Source organism: Aulonocara stuartgranti (genome assembly GCF_965226115.1).
Source record: "Aulonocara stuartgranti genome assembly, chromosome: 3".
NCBI lineage: Eukaryota > Metazoa > Chordata > Actinopteri > Cichliformes > Cichlidae > Aulonocara > Aulonocara stuartgranti.
Window position 1 is genome coordinate 59,605,337 of NC_138941.1, and position 27,038 is coordinate 59,632,374.

Below are 27,038 nucleotides of genomic sequence, written 5' to 3' on the forward strand. Positions count from 1 at the left end.
TCAATGACCAGTCATTACTCCCACTATTACTCCCAAAGCTACACTAACTAAGGGCTGTATTAAGCTGCATTTTTGCCTGTCCCATCTGGCACTGTAGTAATCAGAATTCTTCTCTAGCATTTCCTTAATAAGGTGCATTATAACTGTGAACTATCAGCACTTCCACTGTCTGTCCCACTGACTGTTTCTTTTTCTCCTCAGACCTACATCATACAGTAGTTATGTCACTTAACTCCACCTCCAGCGATCTTCTGGACAATTCCTGCCCCATAAATCCATCCAAATTGATTCCCTTCCATACATTGAGAATCGTCCTCCTCCTCACTGTCTTTGTTCTCGTCTTTTTTTCTGGTTATCAAAGATGGCGGCAGCAGCGCTCTATTAAAACAGCAAGCCACTCTGACATCTTCACCTACCATATAGCTGCAATGGAGCTGATCTGGATCTTAGGGTGTTTGGTCATGTATTGTGGCACATACACTAATCACTTAGTGAGTGTGGCAGTAGGATCATCTGCTTCTATTACTGCTTATTATGGAGAGTTATTGTTCCACGTCCTGACCTGTGTAGAGCGTTATCTGGCTGTTGTTCACCCCATCACCTACATGAGCCTAAGAAATGCTCGTGGGGTCAGGATCAGAAACATCACCATCGGCTGTGCTTGGCTGCTGAGCTTTGGACTGATGGGTTTTGCACTCTTATTACCTCCTAACTACCAATCTGCCCCACTGTTCTGCCTTTTGGCTCCATCCATTATAATCATATCTTTCTGCAGCCTCTCTGTTCTCTTTGTTCTGATTCGCCCAGGGCCAGGGGAAGGAGGTAGGGAAAAGGAAAAGGTTGACCAATCAAAGCTGAGAGTTTTCTACACCATCACAGCTATAACCTGTGCTGTGTGGCTATGGTTTGTTGGGTTGCTTGTATCAAATGCTCTTAACGACTCACCTCTGGTGAGCAGCACTGTGAAATGTTTGGCGTCAATGTGTCTCATCTGGTTTAACTTGCCCAGCTGTTTGGTGTTACCTCTGTTGTATCTGCATAGGGCAGGAAAACCCTGTTATAACAAGTAAAGACAAGTATTGAATACAGAATTGAGTATAGCTGAGACTACAGAGTTAAATGGTTTGAAAGAGTATGGTATGCTAAAACATTTTAACAGTTTCAGTAGTATTATTAATATAATACGGGGCCAAGTCCACACTTTAGATCCAGAAGTAGACCCAACAAAATGAAGAAACAAAAGAGAATAAGTCTTAAGTGATTATTTAATGCAATCAAGCGTTTCATTCAAAATAGTCGACAGGGTTGCAAGAAGCGTGTGGAAAAACCAAGGCGCAAAATAACTGCCCATGAACTGAGAAAAGTCAAGCGTGCAGCTGCCAAGATGCCACTTGCCACCAGTTTGGCCATATTTCAGAGCTGCAACATCACTGGAGTGCCCAAAAGCACAAGGTGTGCAATACTCAGAGACATGGCCAAGGTAAGAAAGGCTGAAAGACGACCACCACTGAACAAGATATACAAGCTGAAACATCAAGACTGGGCCAAGAAATATCTCAAGACTGATTTTTCTAAGGTTTTATGGACTGATGAAATGAGAGTGAGTCTTGATGGGCCCGTGGCTGGATTGGTAAAGGGCAGAGAGCTCCAGTCCAACTCAGACGCCAGCAAGGTGGAGGTGGAGTACTGGTTTGGGCTGGTATCATCAAAGATGAGCTTGTGGGGCCTTTTCGGGTTGAGGATGGAGTCAAGCTCAACTCCCAGTCCTACTGCCAGTTTCTGGAAGACACCTTCTTCAAGCAGTGGTACAGGAAGAAGTCTGCATCCTTCAAGAAAAACATGATTTTCATGCAGGACAATGCTCCATCACACGCGTCCAAGTACTCCACAGCGTGGCTGGCAGGAAAGGGTATAAAAGAAGAAAAACTAATGACATGGCCACCTCGTTCACCTGATCTGAACCCCATTGAGAACCTGTGGTCCATCATCAAATGTGAGATTTACAAGGAGGGAAAACAGTACACCTCTCTGAACAGTGTCTGGGAGGCTGTGGTTGCTGCTGCACGCAATGTTGATGGTGAACAGATCAAAACACTGACAGAATCCATGGATGGCAGGCTTTTGAGTGTCCTTGCAAAGAAAGGTGGCTATATTGGTCGCTGATTTGTTTTTGTTTTGTTTTTGAATGTCAGAAATGTATATTTGTGAATGTGGAGATGTTATATTGGTTTCACTGGTAAAAATAAATAATTGAAATGGGTGTATATTTGTTTTTTGTTAAGTTGCCTAATAATTATGCACAGTAATAGTCACCTGCACACACAGATATCCCCCTAAAATAGCTAAAACTAAAAACAAACTAAAAACTACTTCCAAAAACATTCAGCTTTGATATTAATGAGTTTTTTGGGTTCATTGAGAACATGGTTGTTGTTCAATAATAAAATTATTCCTCAAAAATACAACTTTCCTAATAATTCTGCACTCCCTGTAGATTAATATTTTAAACAGTGCTGCAGTGTAGAATTCGAGAACTAGACCAGATGAAATCATGAATGACAAACACCAAATGTAATCTTTACATCTTGTATTCAATGTTAGGCTGACATCTAAAGGTAAATCAGGTAGTCAGGTACTTAGCAAAAAATAACTGAACCAAAAAGTAAAATAAATAAATAAATAAACTGCTTAAATTTGTAAAGTTGATTCATATTCATCACTAAGTGCCCTTATACACATATTAAGAGTGAGCCAAACATTAACTGTGATGCCCTAGTACTCAAATGCTCAGAAGAGCAAAAGTTAACCTTTTAACCTTCCAGTTTTGTCACAGGCAGAGAACATCCATCCATCCATCCATTTTCTTCCGCTTATCCGGCGTCGGGTTGCGGGGCAGCAGCCCAAGCAGAGAAGCCCAGACCTCCCTCTCCCCAGCCACCTCCTCCAGCTTATCCGGGGGAACACCAAGGCGTTCCCAGGCCAGCCGAGTGATATAACCTCTCCAGCGTGTCCTGGGTCTGCCCCGGGGCCTCCTCCCGGTGGGACATGCCCGGAACACCTCACCCAGGAGGCATCCTTGTCAGATGCCCAAACCACCTCAGCTGGCTCCTTTTGATGTGGAGCAGCAGCGGCTCTACTCTGAGCCCCTCCCGGATGGCCAAACTTCTCACCCTATCTCTAAGGGAGAGGCCAGCCACCCTTCTGAGGAAGCTCATTTCTGCCGCTTGTATCCGCGATCTCGTTCTTTCGGTCACTACCCACAGCTCGTGGCCATAGGTGAGGGTAGGGACGTAGATCGACCGGTAAATTGAGAGCTTCGCTTTTACACTCAGCTCCCTCTTCACCACGATGGACCGGTACAGCGTCCGCATCACTGCGGCCGCTGCACTAATCCGTCTGTCAATCTCCCGCTCCCTTCTCCCATCACTCATGAACAAGACCCCGAGATAGTTAAACTCCTCCACTTGTCGCAGGAACTCGTCCCTGACCCGGAGTGGGCACTCCACCCTTTTCCAGCTGAGGACCATGGCCTCAGATTTGGAGGTGCTGATACTCATTCCCACCGCTTCACACTTGGCTGTGAACCGTTCCAAGCACAAAGTAGTCATATCTTTAAAAAATGACTAAGTGATGTTTGAAGAATGTTATATAAACATTTTGCAGTTGTTCAAAGAAATGAGAATACAAGACTGTCATTAGTGTAGAGATATTTAACACTGCTTTCTTAATATGACAGGCATTATACTTTCCCATGCCATCATGTAAACCTTTGATATTTTCTAACATTTGTGACTAAGGCTCTCCAAGTATATAGATGGTAAATTAGTTGACATTGCTCACATTTTGGACAAAACCAAGCCATAGTAACAGCTGCTATTCAGGAATCAATGCTTTATTTTCAGTGTTGAGTGTATGTGAATATTAAGTCATAGCCCATAACAGTGATCAGACATGACAGCAGTTACAGAGCAAGAAAGACCTTGAAAGTGACACTGTATGAAAGCGATCAGTATTTTAAAAGCTGTCTTCTAAAACACCATAATAGGATTGCAGGGGGGAAAAAAATCAAACCAGTGCAATACACAATGCTGTTGCATTTTCTGCTAAAAATCTTACACGTAAAACACCCACATTTGTACATATGTGCAATGGCATTTTTTATTTTTTATTTTTCAGGTTTCCAAAAGAAAATTTGCAATGGCTGTGTTGGCTACAAATGAGCTGTTTGTGTCTGAAATTGTAATTAAATCTTCTTTACTGTATTTTTCCAAAACAATCATTACTTCAAAATTACTGAGAAGGCAATTCTACCAGATCAAACAACATTCATATGTAATACCAACAATAAGGCTCAATATTCAGTAAACAAAGCCCAGGTTACATTAGGAAACACAGTCGAATTTCTTTAAAACAATCAATAGTACCAACAAATCAAAAGATCTTATTTCAAGTTGATGAGCAAAATCTGACACTTAGCAGCATTACAGGATGCTTATGTTAGAAAATATAGTCTTAGCAAATCCATGAACAGACTAACAAATTACACAAACGAGGAGGCGCCAACCTTTTTTTTACTGGACTGAATAATGATTACTGTCATTGTATTGAAGATGAAGTTGTTTCATTGTTATTAAAAGTGATTTTGTTGTTTCTATGTGAAAAAATGATCAACATTCAACATCAAAACTGACGGCTACAAACAAGTCAAAATTAATAGGTTAGCTTGTAATCAGTTTTGTAAGAAAAAAGCAGTATTAGCCATTTAAAGCTAATGTTTTCATAAGGTTGGTCATTGTACTGCACTGTTTTTACAGCTAACTTATTAGTTTTGAGTTAAACGTGTTGTTGATCCCAAAATAAGGTGCTAATGAGCTATTTTTGCTAACTGATGAGCTTGATTTTTTTTTAATTTAACAAAAGATTTAAAAAAAGGAAACTTGACAAAATATTAACAGCAGTTCTAATTCCAGTCCCATTTCAATACAGCCTAAAGACTGAAATGTCTAGTAAGATGAAATGTAACGGGCACTTATGAATTTAAATGCACATGGTGTAACACAATCAAATGGCAAGATGAAAATAACTAATTAGATAAATAAATAATAAGCAATAAATAGAAGTAGTAAAATATATAACTTAGAGAATCTCTGACCAACTGTGAACATAATGATGAGTTTCTCAATTCCTGTTTCAGGAAAGACTAAATGTGTAAGTAATTGATGTGATGCCACTTAAACTACCACAATCAACAAAGAAGTTTGCAGTATATTAATAGTGCATGTTAAATCTCCCCAACTCGTCGCGGATGGAAATAACATAAATTCTTCTCTTACCTATTCAACAGTTTATGTAAATGCTTTGTAGTGTTGTTGTTACTGGCATATAGCACTTTATGTAAATGGCTAATGCTTGAGACTTTAACATTACTTTAACTATACTTTACTGATGTTACTGTAAATTGTCTTTTAGATTAGACTTGTAAAATGGGAGCTCGCAGTAGATGTCTGATATGTTTGGTGTCAACAGTTACATAACAACAGAGGCATGCTTCTAGAACACTGAGGTATTCTCTTTTTTGACAGAATATGTGGAATTTTACAAGCGGGCAACAGCAGTTTTTCAGAATTCTTAAAGCATTCTTGTATCCTTGTCAATAAGGAAGAATGAATAGAGACATTCTAGAATTCCTTCCCCCAAAATATCCTTCTGATATTTTGTTGCCATGGTGACAAGCATAGAGAAATATGTAAAAATAGGGCATTTCAACTGCAGGACATAGCAAGGAGTTCTGGGGAGCACATCAAATGTAAATGCAACAGCCATCCTGGTCCCCTCCATTGTTGTCACTGTTGTTGTTGTTTTGATTTCATGGGACATCAGTTCTGTTAACTTATGCGTTGTGAATTGGTATCACAGACCTTGACATTGTAAAACTGGTTTGTTGACATCATAAAATCAACTGATCCTAAAATGCAATGGAAACGAAATGGCTCAAAGGGCTCATGAGGGCACTAGACCTGTAAATGTTCCTGCAAAAGACGGCTGCTGTTACTGAGTCCAAATATGTTGATTACAGCTTATGCAATATTATTAAACGTATCTTCACAAATATATACGATAAATTTTTCACTTTTTCCTCATTGCAACAGGTTTATCAGGAAAAAAATATCTGAACACTCAAACCAAGCATAGACACACAATGCTTTTTGTCAAATCAAGTCAATCAGTCATTAATTCAGACAGTCAGAATTAGAGTCAAGCAATCATTTCTAATAATGAATCTATTACCTAAGATTTGTAAAGAATACTGTTATATGGGATCAAAATAACATTCCATGTTCAAACAATCCTAATGTACAAACAATGCACTTTGGACTAAAAGTGGTCTATGTCTTATAAATTTGGAATTTTTTTGTCATATTTAGAAATAAAATCTTGTATGCTTCAGCACAATTGCTGTCCTCTCCAGCTGCGCTACCTTTAAGTTAAGTGCTTTGCTCAAGGGATGTTAAAGTGTGGCACCAAATCCACAGTGGAAGTCTCTAATTATGTAATGAAATTGGAAGACATAGGTCTCTTTTAGCTCATAATCAATTATTTTGTGTATTACATACAGCACAAGAAGGCAGAACATTAGAAAACTTTCAGTCTTTCATTTCATTCTCTCCACATTATTTCCATTATGTCCCTTTATGTCCATGTTAATGCCTTTGCTCCTTTTTATGTCTCATTGACCACATCATAAATTTAGTAAGCAGTTGTTTCTGAAGAAATCATTGTCATCTCTCTTGCAGCCTTTGTTTGGTTTTTTCATTTTATTATCTAAAGCTTTCCTCATTAGTCCATTTATAGACACTGAACCTCTCAAATTTGACATCTCTGAACCAGTATTGCATAACTTTTATCTACATCCCATTCTGCAATGTCTGTATGACAGCTGGAAATTATTGAGATTTTCACGTGAGCCGATCATAAGCCCTCTTGAGACAAAACATCTGCTATCAATGTTTTGTTTTCATTTAATTTTTTTATGATCTTACCTAATAATAATCACCAAAAATATTCAAATTAGGTACTTCCGTCATGAGTTCTGGTTGGAACCCAGAATGGGAACTGAACACTTTTTCACTGACTTTTTCATCCCTTCTATCCCATTTTCAACATTCAGAGGGAGCAGTTAGAGGCTCATGCAGTAATTCATATTATTTGACAGTGCTCACTCTATCGCTTCATTTAAACCTCAACTTGTCTATCGCGTCCACGTCACCATCCCCCATCGTCATCCAAGCCTCCATCATTGTAGGTAGCGGTAGACTTTAAAGCAATGATTGCCAGAGTCAGCCACTACAACGTGTCCGTCTGAAGTCAGAGCCAGACCTTGGGGTCCATAAAGAGGGTCTGCTGATGTGTTGATATAGGACAGGAAGGAGCCACTGCCATCAAACACCTGGAAATGTCGAAGATATGTATTATTTATATATAAAAACCTTACACAGCAGGGCTTTCATATATAAAAGGTTGACCGTATATAAAAGTTTTTTCATATGTTAACGTTTTACCTGTATTCTGCTATTGCCCCAGTCAGCTACAATGATGTTCCCATTAATATCCACTGCTACACCAGTGGGAGCATTGAACTGGCCGTTTCCTTCCCCATTTGAACCAAATTTCAGTACAAGCTCTCCTTCAAGCGTGAAAACCTAATCCGAGAAATAATGATAAAGATATATTATTTTGAATCCTCTGAAACCATACTTGGACTTGATATGAAATATTAGCTTTTTTTTACCATAACATTACACTAAAACTATCCTTTAAGCTCAGTAAAATGCTGTACCTTAACAGAGTGATTATGGAAGTCTGTCACAATGATTTCATTGTTTTTGTTCACTGCTGCAAAGTGTGGACCTTTAGGAAAGAAAAACAGGAACAAAGAAATAGGTTGTACATTGTACAACGAACAATGTATTTTCAATTAGCTTTAGCCTCTTTTAACACTTTCAATTCGCAAGTATTTTAGAGAAAGGTAACACTGGTATTTGTATATCTGAATAGTTTTTGAAGTCTCTTAGAATGAAAAGAAAAAGGGGAAAAAAGAAAAGAAAAAACAAAATGTACAATATTTTACTGTTAAAGGTTGGGGTCATCAAGTGATTTAAAGGTCATAGGGTTAAACTTTAAACAGAATTTCAAGTGCACTCAGTTCTTAAATCAATTTTCAGACTTAGCAACTGCCAACCATCACCTAAATACTTTTATTAGCGCACGTAAACCTTCTGAGGTCATCAGTGATAACTACAACCCTAGCCTCAAAACCTGGGACAAAAGAGAAATGCAAGTTAAAATGTTGTTTGTTCCCTTATTGCCAAAAGTTGGGGGGTAAATGCTTTAACCCTCTCAGATCTAAGCCATCAGTTGTCCCAATCCTTAACTTTTAGGACGTATCATTTTCATTGTTTTGGCAGTCAGGGGACAAAAGGGTACGCAATCTAATTGCTCTAACTGACTATTTATATTTCTTATACTTTGTGCTGGTCACCAAAAAATGGGGTCAGGGCAGCTAGCACTGCTTTCATTACCAGTGATGACTCAGACCTCATGGGGTTAAAAACATCAATGGTTTCTATATAGTACTAACTTTTTAAAGAGCCGTTAATCTCAAGACAATCCAGAATCAAACATTTTCTCTTCATATATTTGCCTTTTCTTCTTTATGTATATTTATTCTTTACAGCCCATAGTACATTTTTGGGAATTAAATTACGTGAAATAATATAATTTAGTCCACATTACCTGCAAACTGCTTGTCACCATTGCCCCTGCTTCCAAACTTGGTAATAAGCTTTCCAGTCAGCTGAAAGATGAAGACAGTACAAGCTTTGTTGTCAACCACAATAACATGTCCGTTTTGGTCCACAGACACACCCTTTGGTCCCATGAGTCTGCCAGAGCCAAGTTTTGCCTGGTGAACAACAAATACAAACAATAAGATTGCTGCATAAATCAACACTGAAAACATTAGAATGAGGGTTTGCTTGCAATAAAGTACAATACCCCTTCAACCCTGACATATCAGCACACATACCTTGAATTTGCCCTCACAGGAGAAAATGCTGACCCACTTATTGTCGTAGTCAGCAATAATGATGTCACCACTGGGGTGCACGGCTACACCAGTCGGACGCTGTAGCTGACCTGGCGATCGTCCCCGCACTCCAAAACGACTCTTAAATTCTCCCTCATTGCTGAAAATCTGGACATATATACATTGTTTAACTTTCGATATAAATTTGGGGTTTTTATATGAACCCTGCAGCTTTTCGAAGGCCATACCTGGACACACTGATTGTTGCTGTCAGCGATCAGTATCCTACCATTGGAAGAGGCAGCTACTCCTTGAAGATTGGTGAACTCTCCTTTATTCCTTCCCTTTGTTCCTGAATAGTGCAAAATATGATTGTAAATTCTATTATACATAAAAATGTTTTCATAAACAACTGAGACACTAACCTTTTGCATGAAGCTTCAATTTGAGTTCAATTTTCCTTGAACATACATTTGGACTAGACCTACCCCCTCAAACACAAAATACCCATGGATTGTGTTTTCTATTTTAAAAAGAAGGCTCATTTGTGTAAATTTTGTTGAAAGTAAAAGGTGAATATTTATGTTTTCTTTTTGTGTTACTGACTTTAAAGAAAGGCTTTCTATGGGAAGACCATTTCACATTTACCTAAGTTTTGAATGAATTGAAGCGAGGTCTAAAAGACATTTGAGTGGAATATTATTATCAAGACTAAAACTGGGCATTTCACCATTCCACACAAAATGTTCGTATGTGTGGTGCACCACACATACGAACATTTTTGTTCCAGGACAAATTTATGAAGTGTTTAAGGTAGGAGAAGATTAGCTATGATGTCAATACTAGAATTATTCTGACAGTCCTATCATACTTGTGTGCTAAAATAAAAAAATTTAAAAAAAACAACAACAATACTACAATACTGACAATTTGGTGAATCTGAGCTTTTAAAATTCACAATGACATTACTTTAGTCCCTTCATAAACTGTAACATGAAACAGGTAACAGACACTGAAATCAGCCAGATGAAAATTCCACCATGTTGGAAAAAGTGATGCATATGATGGGGAGAAATAAGCCCAAATTAATTGAACCATTAAAAGGGCCTTTCAGTGTCACAAAAATGAGGATATATTAGCTTTAAAAAAGCAAGTGTACAATATCCTAGTCTGTCTATACGATTCGTTTCTTCCAGCTAAATGTCTCACCGATCCTAAAAATGAGGTCGTCCTCAATGGGGTTCTGAGTTTTGCGCCGTGGTGTACCAAGGGCACTGCTGGCCCTCTTTGAGCCTTTCTTCTTCTGACCAGGTGACTTTCCTCGTCTCTTTGCTCCTTCAGATGAGCCAGTCGATGGCGTAGCATTGGCTGCTGAGTTGGTTGCCGTTGTTGTAGAGGGAGAAACCTGGAGAGAGAGCAAAAAGGGAAACACAATACACAGTAACTATGAAGGTTATATGGTTTTTGTTTGGAAAGCTTCCTACATCCTTTGCCAAAGTCAATGTATCGATGAATTTAGGGTAAGCTCAATCAAATAAATTTAGGTTTTATAATTGCTTAAGTCATGTTGCTTGAATCATTGTTGCTCAAGAACTCTGAACTTCAAGAGACAAGCATGACGTGGTCAACAATACGAGCTTTTCTGTGTTGTGTGAGGACATTAGCACAAAGTTTTGCAGTGAGATTGGACATACTTGGATGCAAGTTTCGTTTGATGGGAAGAGGATTAACAACCTCTTAGGTTTAGGCAAAACTACTTGACTAGGCCTTCATAACAATAATTATAAAGTGAGTGTCAGACAGTAATGTCATAAGCTGATGTTTCAGGTCCTGATGTCCAGTGTCCTTCAGCACAGATGCTAAAGGACACTGGACATGAATGAGCCGTACATAGGCTGTTGGTGTATATCACAGTTGCTATTAAAGGAATTTAGACATTATTTGCCAAATGGATAGTAGAAATGCACTAATATTGAAAGAAAGATCCACCTACGTCTAGTTCAGCCTCTAGAGTCTTGGTGACAGTCAGTTTGAAGGGACTTCCTTTGATGTGCTGGTCATACAAACGGAGAGCCAGTGAGAAGTCACCCTCCTTTGGCACCGTGTACACAAATTCATATGTCCCGTTCTTGTGGTCCACTATCTCACCATCTACTATGCTGCCGTCTGGTGTGAATACCTACATCGACACATCATAATGTTTTGTCACTGTTTGCATTGAAGTGTGAACACAGAGTAGAACTTAATTTTATGGAGTTTAGGTGTAGAATGAACCTCAGCAGAGAGGATCGCATTTCCACTCTTGCAGGCTCCCCCTGACTTGTCTCTTGTTACAATGGTAACAGAGGCAGGATGCCCAACAATGCATTGCTCAAGACCTGCACCCATGGCTTCGCTCTGGCTTGCAACCGCACTGAGGACGAGAACAAAGACGAGTGTTAATGAAATGGCATTAAATCCAAAACCACATGGTTCAATATGTTTCATCATCATTGAAATGCCCCAAAACCCCATCCCCTTAGAGACGGTGTCGGCCATGGATATAATTCCTCAGCTGCATCTTCTTCAGTGCCTTATACCAACACAGTGCAGAGCAGTTACCTGAACGCTGCTTTTACAGAGTTTGTTATCTTGTTAATAGTTTTATATCGTCACTGCGTACGACTCTGGATACTGTAGCTCCTCTGACAAAGAAAGACTTAAATCAGAATTTATTGCCTTCCTGGTATAACTTTCAAAGATGCACCTTAAAGCAGATAGCTGATAAGCTGGGGTGCTTAATAATCTTTAATAATTTAGAAGATGACAATTTAGCCTGGAAAAACAGTTTGTTGTTCTCTAAAAATAAAATACAGCTAAAACGTCTCGCTATTTATCGCTGATTGGAATACTTTGGTATACAGCGGATTTTATAGATTGCTCTTATTTTCTTCAGAGTCAGAGTCATGTTCCCAAGCACAGCAGCAAATGTACAACAGAATGGCTGGAAATGAAAAGGATCAAGGTGATGCAATGGCCCGTTCCAGTCTTCAGCCTGACTGAAATGCTGTGGTGGGACCTTATAGGGAGCTGCGCATAAATGATACAAACAATGAGCTTCTCTGATTTTAGGATTAGGCTTAAAACTTTTTAATCTTTACACTGCAGTAGGTCTAGGCTGCTGGGGTGTTCCCATGATGCACTGAGTGTTTCTGTTTTTTGTTTTTTTTTCACCTTTTTTATTCACTATGTGTTTACACACCACTCTGCATGTAATCATTAGTTAGTATTAATCTCTGGCTTTCTTCCACAGTCTTTTGTCTTTCCCCTTTCACTTTAAACCAGTTGTGGCAGATGGCTGACCCTCCTTAAGCCTGCTTCTGCCAGAGGTTTCTTCCTGTTGAAAGGGAGTTTTTCTTTTCCATTTCCTTCCCCTATGCTTGCTCATACAGGGTTGGCTGACTTTTGGGTTTATTCTGTTTTTCTGTACTATTGTAGGATCTTTACTTTACAATATAAATTGCTTTGAGGCAGTTGTTGTTGTGATTTGGCATTAAATAAGTAAAACTGAGTTGAAATTGATTTGAATTGTCTCACCTGGTTGTAACAATAGTCCCCAGGTTGTGTATGGACTTCCTTAACCCATCTGTCTCCATCACCAGATCCAGCTGGTCGTTCTCTTCCGGCTGGCATGGCAAACCAAGACCAGCAAGCTCACCCAGCCTCTCCCACAGCTCTCGTTCCACCTGCAGGCTCGCCACACAGGGATCTCCAGCCAGAGCCTCCTCTGCCTGGGTACAGGTGGTTGTGATGTCCCCCTCTCCCCGTAGAAGGCTGTCTATCTGGGCTTGGAGAACCTGGAGACAGAAAAAGAAAAGTTTCATTAGACTGTTTCAGACTTTTTCATTTGATTTGTTTTATTTAAAGAAGTATACCAGTGACTGAGGAGGTTGTACTTTTACCAAAGAATCAAAGGAAAAATTAAACAAACTCTGTTCACCTTCTGTTTGAGTCCGTATGTAACTTCCAGCTCCATCAGCAGTACACTCTTTCGAACATCCAGCTGCTTGTGTAAGTCCTCGAAGCTCGATTGAATGTCCTCTTCAATGGAAGCCCTCTGATTGGTCAGCTGCTGGAGGATCTCTTTAACAAAGGACAGTACATCTGAAATCTGAGGGAGTCTAGAGAGGACACGCACAAAAGAGAAAGGCAGTTACATATCTAATTTGCAAAACAACAATAGCAAGCTTTCTTTATGCTACATTTATGTTGTTAAATATTTACATATGCAACCTGTAACTTTAATTGAGAAAAATTAATAACATGTTATTGTTAATGTCAAGATTTTATAGCCTGGTAAATCATTTGTACTGTATTTTGCTCACTGTCCACTAGATGTCAGCATCTCTTCTTTCCTCCATCCACTGTCTGTCAATAGTTACTTGTGACTGAGTTATATTAAGTATGCCTACATTATACTTTAACTGAATATGTCAGTTGTTATGCAACTTTTTCTCCACAGCAAATACATTTGTACCTGTTGGAGCTACAAGAATGAAATGCTATCAGCTGATTTGTATTTTATTTTTTTCCAATTTTGCAAACGAAAAAATGTGACTTTTAGTATTTTAAGTGCGATTTGAATGTGGGACCTACATTTACTGCTCCCTGTTTACTAATAATTCCCTACATGAATGGATGGGTATTTTCAATATAAATACTTAGTAACTTCTTTAACTTTCTACCCAAGCCCGTATGTCTTTTAAGAAATCTTTTGACTATCTCATTCCCACAGTAGCATTTAAATTAAATTCCAGAGATTATTTGTCTTTCTTGAGAAAAGTCCTTGGCCCAGAACACTGTCACTCTTCTATTTTATTCTTCTATCTTTTTTTTTTCTTAACAAATGTGAGGCATTTAGGGAACATCTGTGTTTTGCTGCAAAAAACAATCAATGAGCATTGCCCAAGTGACTCTTAAATGAATCTTGCTTAATGAGAGAGCCCTCTCCTGGTCTCTGGGAATTACTAAAAAATATACAATATATAAAAATAATAAAATCCTAATAAACTCCAGCTGATGTTTATCATTGGCTTACTTCTGCAGTTTATAATACATATTTAAAAAAAGTAATTCAGCATTAAAATTTTTGGGGGGGTTTGTGTGTGTTTTTGTTGATAAATGGAAACTAGCACCACTGCACAACAGTTTAACATAAGGGTTTGTTGGGGGCACAGATTAATGGACTGAATAAAGTTTCTTAATGTTGTATCAAGTATTTCACCCTGTACCTGTCCTGAACAGTGCCCAGTCTTTCCTGCAGGTTGTTGCGGTGCTGCTCGAGGGCCTGGCTGAGGGCCACCTTAGGGTGTTCTGCATGGTTGGGAAGACAGTCCTCACACAGAGCGCACTTGCAGGCAGAGCAGTACAAGTCAGCAACCTGCAAATTGAAAGGATTACATGAAGGGAGGAAAGAGGAGAGAGAAGCTACACTATTAAGAATTGAATGCCCCATGATAGCCTAGATATATTGTTTGTCTTTAGTTTAGTCTCATTGTTGTACAGTTGCTAATCAGTAACTGGATTAAATAGGAACAACATATAGATAACATGGATTAGGCTTTGGGCTTACACTTTGCAGTACATGATTCAGTCATTTCTATATGTATGACTGAATCTGAATCTGAAAATACATGTTACAGAAATTCCCGGAGGAACCCACCCGAGGGATTAATAAAGTTTTATCTAATCTCTAATGTGAATTCAAAATTTACTGTTGAGAACCATAACTTGCTCATATCTGTCCTATAAACTTTGTTTTTGCATCATATTTCTTAACAGGGCACAGTTTTATTTTCTGTTATAGTCACTTAAACTGTCCAAGAAATAGCAGCACACATACCTCCTATAAAACTGCAACTTTTTAAACCTTCTAGTTTGTAGACAACCTATACTTAATGAGCTACAGCCATCCAGTCTTTTAGAGTCCAGTCTTTACTTTAATTACAAGTATGTAATTGGTTCCATTTGTCTGTTTATCTGGCCATGTTTTAGCAGGCTAGTTGCCACAGTTTTCAAGATATCATGTTCAAATTTAGTCTGATGGTAGATACCAATAAAGGCTCAAGCTGATTTTATTTTTGCTGAAAATCAGTTCAAGGTCACACCAAAAGTGAAAATCAGTAAAAATGTTATATTACCCCAATTTTTTATGGCTCATCTTTAAACGTTACAGGTATATACAAGGCCTTGGGCGACATGAGTACCTAGGATGGCTAAGCATTTGACTTAGACCTTCATTGTTAGTGCCAAAGGACAAAGTTGACATAGAAGACAAGATTTAAAGAAACCATATTGAGTGTGATATATACACTATGAAAGGGCACAGAGTGTGCTGTACCATGCACTTTTTTTGCAATACGATACGATACGATATTACAATGAAACCATATTTGTAGAATCACGAACTGCGTAAAAATATATGTTAAAATCTCAAGTTTTTACATGATAAGAACCAATGATTTTTGCAGATTCTGCTCCCACCATGTGGGCAAAGGTAGTAAAATACACTGTTTTAGTATGCAATGCTTCAAGGCCAATAATATGTGAAATGTGAATTCAGAATTTACTGTTGAGAACCATAACCGTATTTTGCAATACTATTCCATACGATATTACAATGAAACCATAGAGTTTTGTAGAATCACGAACTGCGTAAAAATATATGTTAAATACACCATTTTAGTATGAAATGCTTCAAGGCCATAGGTCAAAGGTCTGGGTCACACGAATCAAGAAAAACCTTGGGGGAGCTAGAAACTTTCTTTGTTTGAGCTCTTTAAAAAAAAAATACAATATTACTTGAATTCACAATGACACAAAAGATTAATACGCTTTACTAAATTGCCATATGAATAATGCTAACATCAGCATAAATGATCTATAAAAACTCCTGATGTCATCAGCACACATAATCTGTGAAAACATCCGATATGAGAATAATTCAAACGCCATTTAACTTAAATGGCGTTTGAATTATTCTCATTTTGTTCATATAGGCATATACTACCAAACCCAAGTCAGAAAAAATCAAAGAGTTATCGTTTGTTTGTGTAAAACTTGAGACGCTTGTCATGTGTTGTAGGTAGATGTCCTATCTTTGGCTTCAGTTTCAGTTTAGCTGGCAGGGACAGTCTATATTGGAGGTAATATTGGAGTGTGTGAATGTGTGCGTGAATGGGTGGATGACTGGATATGTAAAGCGCTTTGGGGTCCTTAGGGACTAGTAAAGCGCTATATAAATACAGGCCATTTACCATATAAAATAAATAAATAAATAAATATGGATTGAATATAAAAATAAATAAGGATTATAATATGGAGGTTAAGCATAAACATGAATGGATATGAACAGAATTACAGGCGAGGCATAACTTTGTATGGTATTGGAAGACTTCTGGTTTCCTTTTGTACCACTGATGTTTAACAGAAACGTTTATTCTTAGCCAACTGAAATTTACCTCCAAGGTTTAAGCTGATTTTGGCTTTGTGCGATATGTGGACACGTTTTTGCTTGCTTTCATGTCACTTTTCATATGTAGTTCAGGACATTTGCACACCTATTGAATACCTACCTTCCCTGCATGTTGTGGGCAGGCGTTTTTGCCAGGTGGAGCCTCCAGGACGGTGCACTCCTCACTGCTGCTATCTGGGGAGTGTTGGTGGGCCTCCATCTGCAAGTGGCAGCCTGGTGAGGGTAAACCTCCAAACACACCCCTTTTTCCACTCTGCAGCCAGGGGAAGGGGCTTTATGTTTAGATACAAGGTTCCAGATGTATTTTTGTACTGTTTGTTTTTGTAAGCTCCTTGTCTCACCCTTTTATTCCATTGTGTATTCAATATAAAAAGGATCAAATGTTCATATGAACTCCTTGTGATAACTCTTGGCGGATGCTAGATCTCTGGAAAAGCACATCAACATTTCACACACAAAGAAGAATGCCAGAAATCCAGATGCAGGTTTGGTTTTTCTGTAATTTCAGGGCACAGTAATCCAGGCTTGTGAGCTTGTAGTCAATGAAACTTGGCATAGGTTATTCCACTATGGGGGGAAAGAGTGTCCAGGTGTCCACATTTAGGTACATATCCCATTTAAAACATCTTTCTGCTTCCATGTGTTGTTTCTTCAAGCACATAAACCGAGTGAATGAAAGTAGTCAATCCTCTTTAGGTCTTATTGGGTGAAAAGCAATGAACTATGGTGTTAATTTGATTCACATAGGGTTCAAGCTGTGGGCAGATCACACTGTGTCCTGCAGAAACGAGACAGAGAGAGGGATGAGGATTAGTTGGAAAAGCAGATAAACACAGAGAGACAAGAGAGATTATTTACTTAAGCTTCGAACTCTTGACTGTGTTCCTTTATACTTTTTCATTTTGCTTTTGTCTCAGTCTTAAGATTGAATCAGGTAGATTAAATTTGATTAATAAATGTGGGTTATAATGGCAGCACGGTGGCACAGCGGTTAGCACTGTTGCCTCACAGCAAGAAGGTCCTGAGTTCAATGAGTTCTGTGTGGAGTTTGCATGTTCTCCCCGTGCTTGCGTGGGTTCTCCCTGGGTACTCCGACACCCTCCCACAGTCCAAAGATATGCAGTTAATGTGGATAGGTTAATTGATCGATCTAAATTGCCCATAAGTGTGAATGTGAGTGCGAATGGTTGTCTGTCTCTGTGTGTTAGCCCTGCGACAAACTGGCGACCTGTCCAAGGTGTACCCTGCCTCTCGCCCTATGACTGCTGGGATAGGCTCCAATGTCACCCTGAAAAGGATAAATGGAAGCGAATGGATGGATGGGTTAAAGTACCTCAAACTGTTGTTCTTCTCGCTGCCACTAAATGAAAAACCTTTATGGCATTGGGAAAACTGTATTTCCATGGGTAATGAGTGTGCAATGCCTTTTATCTTTTCAGGCATTCACGGAATCACAAAATCCTGCAGTTACTTGACCAAGTGTCATGTATGAGTTTCCCTCTGAATGAACCAGCCAGGGATCTGCTTTTACTGGCCATAAAGTGGAGCTGAGTTGTCTTGGTTACAGTCTGCAAACACACTATAGGACAAAGCAAATTCGGTCAGAATGAAAGTAATTTTTAAAAAAAAATGTTATTTCTCATGCTCCCAAAGTTTCTTTTCTATATTTTCATTTCAGATATTTTATCTAATCACAAGCAATAGTATAGAGTGCTTTTCTTTTAAAGAGCACCAAGCAGCAATGTCACCAGTAAAAAAATGAAACATAAGTTCCAAAAACTGCAGTTCCTCCAGTGGCCACTGGAGCCTGTCTCAATGATGTGAGCTAAATTACCATTTTATTCCATTAAAACGTCTGGTAGAAATACATCATTGGTCTCTGTAGCTAATTCCCCCTTTATGACAACTAAAAGATAAAATTTATATATAACTCAGCAGTTTAGCCTGTTGATGGTATAAAGTAAGGGCCAACTTACTTATAAAGTAAGTATCAGCCAGAGCAGATAGTTCTCTGCTCAGTTTCACCTGCTCTGAGCTGAGTCACTGAATTTGACTTCTCAACCATGTTTGAGCCATTGGTCCCTTTCAAAGCATTTTTAATGCTATTATCTGACAAATAATACTTGTTGTGAGGAACCACGTTTCCAATCAGTTTTGGCTAGCTGACTGACAATTATCCAGGCTAGTGAGTTTGTAGTCAGTGAAACTTGGCATATGTTATTCCATTATATTCACTGAACTAGACTTCGTAACTGTGTTTGTAACTTATAAAATTCATTATTCGTTGGATCTGATAACATTTCTTTTTTCTTTGTTTTACTTAATTTCTTAGATTTGTGTTACAGACAGTGTTGGGAAGGTTACTTTTAAAATGTATTCCATTACAGAATACAGAATACATGCCCCAGAATGTATTCTGTAACCTATTCCGTTACGTTACTCAATGACAGTAACGTATTCTGAATACTTTGGATTACTTAATATTGTAACGATGGTTAAGTGTTACTGGACAGTGACATGTTGGTTTTCTCTGCACACTGTTGTTGTTCCTTTAAGATTCATGTTTGGTTGGGCTGCAGGAAGTAGTGAGGGTGGTGTACAGGAAGGGGTGGGGGGACCTGGTTGTTCTGTGTGTGTGCCAGGCTGAAGAGAGGTGTAGTTCGAGAGCGCTTCCCCCTGAGTTAACAACCCGCTGGCTTATGTGCCGAATAAACGGACAAACTGAGACCCCAACCGTCTGGTTCTTGTGAACGTTACAATATATTATCATGCTTTTTACAACTACGTGAATGTACTATTGCTGTGTGATTTATTACTATTACTGAAGGTCCGCGACTCCGAACTGTAGTAAAGGGACCTCTGACTAATACGGCGGGGTCCCTGTCGGCTCGTAGCCGAAAAATAGCTTTACTTTGTTGTGTGTGTCAACTTTTCTTGCGAGAGACAGAGAGAGGCGTTGAAAGACTGCTGCAACGGAACTTATTGTTTTCGGAGGAAAACACGAACACGGTGTACAGTCGAGTCTTAATAGCTTACTTACAACTGGGCTCGTCAGGCACTCTTCTTGGCTGAAGTGGTTATTATTATATTTACATGCTTCCAGCTCCCGTTTTTCCTCGATGACAACTCGTACCTTTCCACTCCCCTTTTTCTCCCTCCTCGCGCTCACAGACCCATAACGTGTATGGCAGTGCATTCTCCCTGCAACACGGACTACACTGCCCATGATGCTACATTCTTTAGAGCTATGCTTGTAGCGTTCTGCCTGTTAGCTTACCACAACAACAACAACAACGAAAAGGCGCTCTCTCACCCAGGAAACACACAGTCGCAGAGAGAGAGAGAGCGTCGCCCTGTAACCATGGCAACCGTAACGCTGCCGCCTGGAACAAAGAGCGTAGCTGTCAAACAAAACCCAAACAGTCCTGACCCGCGACAAAATGAAACAGGAAAGTACCGCAGTGTAATCCATTTATTTCAACAAAGTAACTGTATTCTGAATACCACCTTTTTAAACGGTAACTGTAACGGAATACAGTTACTCATAATTTGTATTTTAAATACGTAACGGCGGTACATGTATTCCGTTACTCTGTAACACTGGTTACAGATAGATTGTATAATGTTTTTTAGGAAAAACAAATATTGGCAAACTGTAAAATTATTTCTACATGTAAATCAAATTTGACATATTTGATTTAAATGTAGATAAAAGTGGTTTAAATTGTCTTGTCTAGCCAGCCTGGTCCTCTTTCTGGCCTTTCTTAATGTTAGCTAATGAATCAAGCTTTAGTACTGTCGGCTTTGTTTGGCATAGTCTCACTTTAATATTTTGATATGACGCTGTTTGATTTATGTTAATATTTCCTGGCTTTAAGTTGCTCTTAAATTGGATTGGATTCCATAGTTCAAATGCATTTAATTAATGCTGCGTTTGAGAGGTTTTACGAGAGGTAACATACATGTCCACTGGTTTATTGTTAAAATGCGACTATTTGCCTCTAAAAACTCTTCCAACTTTCCCGGGAACTGCTAATTAATATCGACAAAGTTTTTCCAGTTGCCAATATAAACGTGTGTTTATAGTACTATGTGTACTAGCTGGAAAAAATACACAAATGCTGATATATTCACATGAAAAAGAGGGTTTTTTTCACAGGACTCTATGTTGTCTGGTGAAAAACTCTTTTAAAACGACACTGCATGATTCAGCACATTAAAGAACCATGACTTTATCAGTCTCTCACATTGTTGTGGAGGGATTATGGCCACTCTTCTTTACACGTTTTATGTCTTTACAACATTGCCTCAGCTGTTTGAGGTTTGCTAGAGTTCATCTATGCACAGCTCCCTTAATGTCCCACCACTGCATTTCAGTCAGGGTGACATCTGGACTTGAGTGGGCCGTTGCAGCATCTTGGTTCTTTTCTTTTTCAGCCATTCTGTTAAACATTCACTTGTGTGCTTGGGATAATTTTCCTTTTGCATGACCCAATTTGGACCAACTTTATGCTGTTGCATAGATGGCTTCACATTTGACGACTATCAAAATTTCAGTTTTATAGAGGTGTTGATAAGCAGTTAACCACATGCATTTAATTGGCTGCACCTGGTTGCTACTCACCCTCTATCATGTAAACATAATGCATTAAAGGTGGGTTTAATATTTCACCTGACTGGATAGCCTCCCAAGTGGTACGATACATCAAGCTTAACCTGTATAGGAAGCCCATGGACAGATGCCACAAACAGGGGGATGACTGCATGTTGTTGCTTGTTGGACCACCAGGAACAGCAAATGTGGAGTAAAATACTATGAAGAGCTTCTGGAAGCAGTAATGTAGGTCAACAAAATGTCTTCAAAGTGATGGAGAACAGAGAGGGAGCCGGGTGGGGAGGGAGGTTCTGGTTTCCATAGTAACAGACTGCATAGGACTGGGGTGAGGGGGTTCACAAGCTAGAAGGAAATACACCAAAAAGTGAAGCAATCATGTCCTCTATAATCCCAGAAATTTAGTCTAAATTTAGCTGGCAGTGTGCTGAGAGCTGCAATGATTATGGCTCGGTTCACAAAGTGTTCCAGGTCTGTTTTTTTGGTTAATTTTTTTTTTTTTTGCTTTTTCTTTTTACTATCATGTTAAAGTCACAGAGATGGTGGTAATAATGCTGAATCAGTGTGAACGCCTAAAAATAGACTTTTAGCTATGGTCCCACAGCACATGATAGAAAAAAGCTCAATTTGTTCCACTGAAAATGGAGAAAAAAACATTAATCTGTCAGTTCTTTAAAAACAACAACACTTTAACTAAATGCACACTACCAGTGTACAGTGCACTGTACACATAAAGCAGGAAACCCCATAACAGATGCAGGATCACTGCCTGTGGGTTAAGGGGGGACATGCATCTAATGAAACATGTTACGTGTTTCATATGCAAGGATTAAAATAACTTTACATTTACAAACATTTAATACTAACTACTATGTGTATACTCTACACCACTGCAAATAAATCAAAATACAATAAAAAATAAAATGAATGTCATATTTTATTACACATGTGACGAATGACTAACTGTGTGCTTTTGTGAACAGTAAATGTTGTTTTTGCATGAATAATTGTGTTCTTAATTATGGTTTGCAAATGTTTTTGATTTTTCTTTTTTTCTCTTTCTTGTAAATTTAACATTTTTATTTAATTGCTAGAAGAATTAAAGAAAATAAACTCACTTAACTTTTTAATAAAAGTAAGTTAAATTACCATATTACTATGAATTAACATGTATGTAAATAAAAACTGGCAAGTGTAAAAGCCATAAATAATATCATTTTTATAAGAGAAAATGTTGTTTTCATGTTTTCAGTTTTAAGTAATTGGCTGCTTTTCTTTTGCTGTAAATCCATGTAAATTTAAACTAGTTGACAAAACAAGGTTATGAGCAGTGCTGTTTTTGGAAGCCTGACTGTTTTCCTTCTCTCTTTGTGTCTGGAGTCTAGGTTTATTTTTCATTGTCACTTTGCTCAGCCAAAGCATATACACTCCCATATCTGTGGGTAAAATATAAAAAGGAATATTTTCATGAATAATTCACAAAGAGGAGGGATTATGGTTACGAGTTCTCTGTGATCTTGTATATAATCCTGTTTTAACACCTCCTCCCCCAGAAAACACGACCTCGACTGACGTGAAAGCAACCTTACACAGACAAGCTCACACTTTATGTCTGTCTGAAACACACACACACAAACGTGGCACATTGAAGGAAATTATTTTTCTGACATTTCCCTTCTTTCCACTCTTCTTTCTTCTCAGTCCTTCTTTGCTCTACAATGCTTTTGCTGTGTTTGTGTGCACTTGTGTGTGGTGGCTGCCTGTAACTGCCACAGTGCAAAGAGACAATCGAACCCTTTCTCTCTGTTTTGTTTTCTTTCCTCACAGATTCATAAAGAAGAGTCAGCGATTCATCAATGCTTTGAATGTATCTGCATGTTCTCCCATACACGGGTTCACACTGATGTCTGTGTTTAATCTTCTCACACTATTTTGAGGAATAGCTACACTATATTGCTCAGATCTATATCAGCTACAAGTCAAACCCATCCACAATTCCAGCTGGTAAATTTCACACAGGACGCTATATAAGTTGCTTTAACCTGCCCATAGTTGCTGTTGGTGCACATCTGCAAGCTGCTTTCAACCCACCTCCATTTCAGCTCCTAGTGTTCATGTTTTGTCATGCTGCTCATCTCCCTGCTTCTGCTTTTCCCTGTATCTTAATGAATGGGCCGGGAACTCCCAGCAAATGTAAATTTCTGCAGAAGAAAATGATCGTCATCTTTTGATCACAGTGGTCTTGAACTGAGATATTTTCTCGTCGTTCCCCACTTTAGTAGAGGTACAGCACTAACTAAAAACCCAAAATATATCTATCATGGACAGTTTCATTGTAAAAGTAATTCTGTAGGAGTCACTTTGCTCTCTTCAAAAAGATTATAAACAGTAACATCAACAATGTAATAGTTCATCGATCTCACAGTTCATCACTATTCACAGGTTATTACCTTAACTTTGACCTTGGCTTTGGGTGAAGACCTATTAGGTGATCATTGTGTGCAAGTTTCACCAAAATCTGACAAATACTGTAGGAGGAATAATGATTCTTGTGAACTGTGGAAGGACGGATGCCTCACCTCAATGGTTCTTTGGCCAGATGAGCTCAAACTGCTGTTAACTCATCTGCATTCACAGTCTTACCATTTAAAGCTAAATTGTGATCAACTTGGGCCGCTCACTGTCTATAAACTAAATATGCTCATAAAGCATCTACAGTGTCTGGGGTTAAAAGGTCATGCTCAAGTCCAAAACACTGCAGTTCCTATATGGACCACTAGAGGCTCCAAACATGAGTAGATCTCCATAGACAGCTCTGTTAAAATCCCATGTGTACATCAGAAATATTTACAGCCTGCTACAAAGAATGCTTTTGGTCTGTGTGTTTCTCTAGTTTCTCTCTTTATGGAAGCTGTACAAATTTTGTACAGCTTCCATAAACCTTTGTTTGCAAGTTTGTTTGTTTTTAATAGCTTATTTGTTTGGATTTTGTTGAGGCTTAAAGTTAGAAGTAAGGCAACTGTAAGTTACTGCTTGGCATTCAAGAGAAATATGGAGGACATAGAAGGATGGAAGTGAATGATTCAGTGCAGTAACTCCAAAGGAAGAAACTGAAACTCTTAACTAATTACATATATATGAACATTTTATAAGCTAACAGCACGCGCTGAATGGAAAGTCATCATTTAAATCAGAAATAGTAAGTAATCAAAGTTGTTGTATTCATTAAAAGATAGACATCACGGGCACCTGACATAGTAATACATTAATTTCACTTGATTTTGAATGCCGGTTAAACAAAAGGCTGGTTATTACAAACGAAATACTTTGATTTAATTAGAGAGAGACTTACATCATGTTGGCTCAGCAGAGCAGCGTCCATTAGAGGATTGTGAGATTTCTTTAGAAGTCAAAAGAAAAAAAAACAAAACATCCTGCCTGCAGCCTGAGAAACGTACCAGTGGAACCAGTTTCTGAAGAGCTTGCCAGTAAATATACAGTGTGGCATCACACACATACACACAGAGTCAGGTAATCTGATCTGTCTCCCTTTGTATTCCCGTGGGAATGTTTCTGTTTTTCTCTTTGTTTTAATCACTCCTCTGTCTCTCTTCTATAAGTTGTAATTACCTTTTTCTTTCTCCATGGTTTCTATTGAAAATGTTTCATCACTTCATCTATTTATTTGTCTTTGTAGGCTTTTTAATTTTATGCCCAGTTTACAGATTTCATCAAAGCACCTCTTTTTCACTATCTTTATGCTTGTTTGCAATTTGCACTTCTTCGTGCATATTTTTTTTCTTTTTATAGTCAAATTTCTGTTTTTGTTTCTTAGTTTTCTGGCTCCTTCTCTCATCTTGTTTTTCTTTAAAGTCTTTTCTGTGACCCAGCTTGTCACTCTGCACTCACCTAGGATAGACTATATTGGATGAGCTGTTAAGTAAATGGATGATTAGTAATCTTTTTGATGTGTTTTCTAGTAGCTTTGCTCCTTCTTGAGTAATTTGTAGTTCATCCAGTTCATCCTGCAGACATATATTTTCATGCTTGTCACTACTGACCATGTGGTCATAACATACTTGAACTCAAACACTTAAGCTCAGTTATCAGGGTTAGATTGTCCTGGATACGACCATTTACAAAACCTCTAACTATTTAGTTACAAACTTAAATGTAACACAATAACTGTGATGATAATGAAGTCCTGGTCCATCCTTAATGTTTTGTGACTCTTATTTATTTTGTTCGCCTTCGCAGTGATTTTGCATCTTTTAATGCTCGTCTTTGTAGCATTTTGCCTCTGTTCTGGTTGCTGGTGTGTCTGTGTAGTGATTTACAGTTTTTGTTTCCTATTCAGGGTTTTTTTCTGTGTGGAGATGATTTTTGTGTGTGTGAAATCTGTTGTGGTCGTTTTGTGTGTCATTGTAGCTGTTTTGCATCTTTTCATGCTAATTTTGTGTCTCTTTATTGTAATTTTACAATGTTTCTTTTATTTTCATTTTATAAATCTTTGTGTTTTTTATGATGTTAGATTTTTATCTTGGTGTTGGATAAGCAGAAGAGAATAGTCAGATGTGTCTTGTCTTTTTAATTTAGTATCTCTTTAAATTTGTTATTTGTTTGTTGAATGTTTGCATCTGTTAAAAGTTATTTAGCATCTCTTTAGTGATTTTTTTCAGTTGTTTTTCTTCTTTCGGAGTACTTTTTTTATGGCTTTGCATATGTTTTTTTTGCATTTTTGATTGCTTTGCTTCGCTTTGTGGTGACTCGATGCGTCTTTGGGGAGATTTTGCACATTTTTAACTGTTGCATTTCTTTTGCAGTCGGTTTGATTTTCTTTGTAGTTTTGTGTCTTTGTGTTTTTTTCTCTGTTATTTTTTTATGCTTTTAACTTTCAGTTTTGGGTCTCTTTGCAGCGATTTTGTGCCTTTTTCATATCTTCTTTAGTCATTTTTGCTTGTTCTTGTAGATGTTTTTCATGTCTTCTGGCTTTTTTTCTGTATCATTATTGCTTATTTGGCATCTTTTCAGTAATTTCAACATCTTCTCTTCATCTCTGTGGTCAGTTTATTTTTTGTAGTCACTCGACTGACTTTAAATGAAGAAGCATTAACTTCAAACATCAAACAAGCTCTGACCTGCTGCTCCCTGCCCCTGCTGTCTGTTTGCTAATCCATCCATATCTGTATGTGTTTGTCTGTTTATATGTGGCTGTAGAAATGAAAGCAGATCAGCCCAGTTTTGGTTCACAGGAGTGACGTACCTACTGTTACTGTTAGCACTCAGGATGCTAACCTGCATTTACAGGCCTGGCAGCACACACACACACACACACACACACACACAAACACACATACACTCACACACACACACACACACAGGCTTGTATGTGCTTTAAAGCTGATCAGTTTCTTCCTGCATTCATTCATTCATTCAGTCCTCCACCTTCATCCATCTGCAGTCTGTCCATCCTCCCCTCTTCCCTCTCTCTCCCTATCAAGAAAACACAGCATGCTACAGCTGCTGCTGCTGTCATCCTCACACATTCCTCCACCCATCAATCATCCAGCCATCCATCTGTCCACGCAGTCGTCCGTCTGTCCTCTCATCTTGGAAATTAAAGAGAGCACTCACCATGTTTTCCTCAGACGCAGCCGATCACTGCTGTCTGTTCTCCAGCCTGAAGCCATCGCGTCACGAGAGCGTCTTGTTTGCTGCCTGTTAGTGTGTGTGTGTGTGTGTGTGTGTGGGAGGGGGAGGATATCATCGTCACGGCAACACCAGCAGCTTGCAGCAGCAGCACCACCACCACACGGAGGAGGGAGGGG

At 38.6% G+C, this 27,038-nt stretch overlaps 1 protein-coding gene across 1 annotated transcript; it reads right to left on the reverse strand.

Annotated features, from left to right (window-relative positions):
• Positions 1-3,882: 3,882 nt before the first annotated feature.
• On the reverse strand, positions 3,883-27,002 carry LOC309704018 (tripartite motif-containing protein 2-like). The gene is made up of 14 exons (XM_082528971.1): positions 26,845-27,002; positions 16,699-17,376; positions 14,356-14,504; positions 13,065-13,245; positions 12,662-12,921; positions 11,360-11,498; positions 11,079-11,264; positions 10,295-10,490; positions 9,334-9,437; positions 9,086-9,253; positions 8,794-8,962; positions 7,838-7,908; positions 7,560-7,700; positions 3,883-7,447 (listed from the first exon to the last, which is right to left on the reverse strand). Exons 2-14 carry the CDS (start codon positions 16,795-16,797, stop codon positions 7,295-7,297), a joined length of 2,016 nt encoding a protein of 671 aa, XP_082385097.1. The 5' UTR covers positions 16,798-17,376; positions 26,845-27,002; the 3' UTR covers positions 3,883-7,294.
• Between the last annotated feature and the right edge of the window lie 36 nt (positions 27,003-27,038).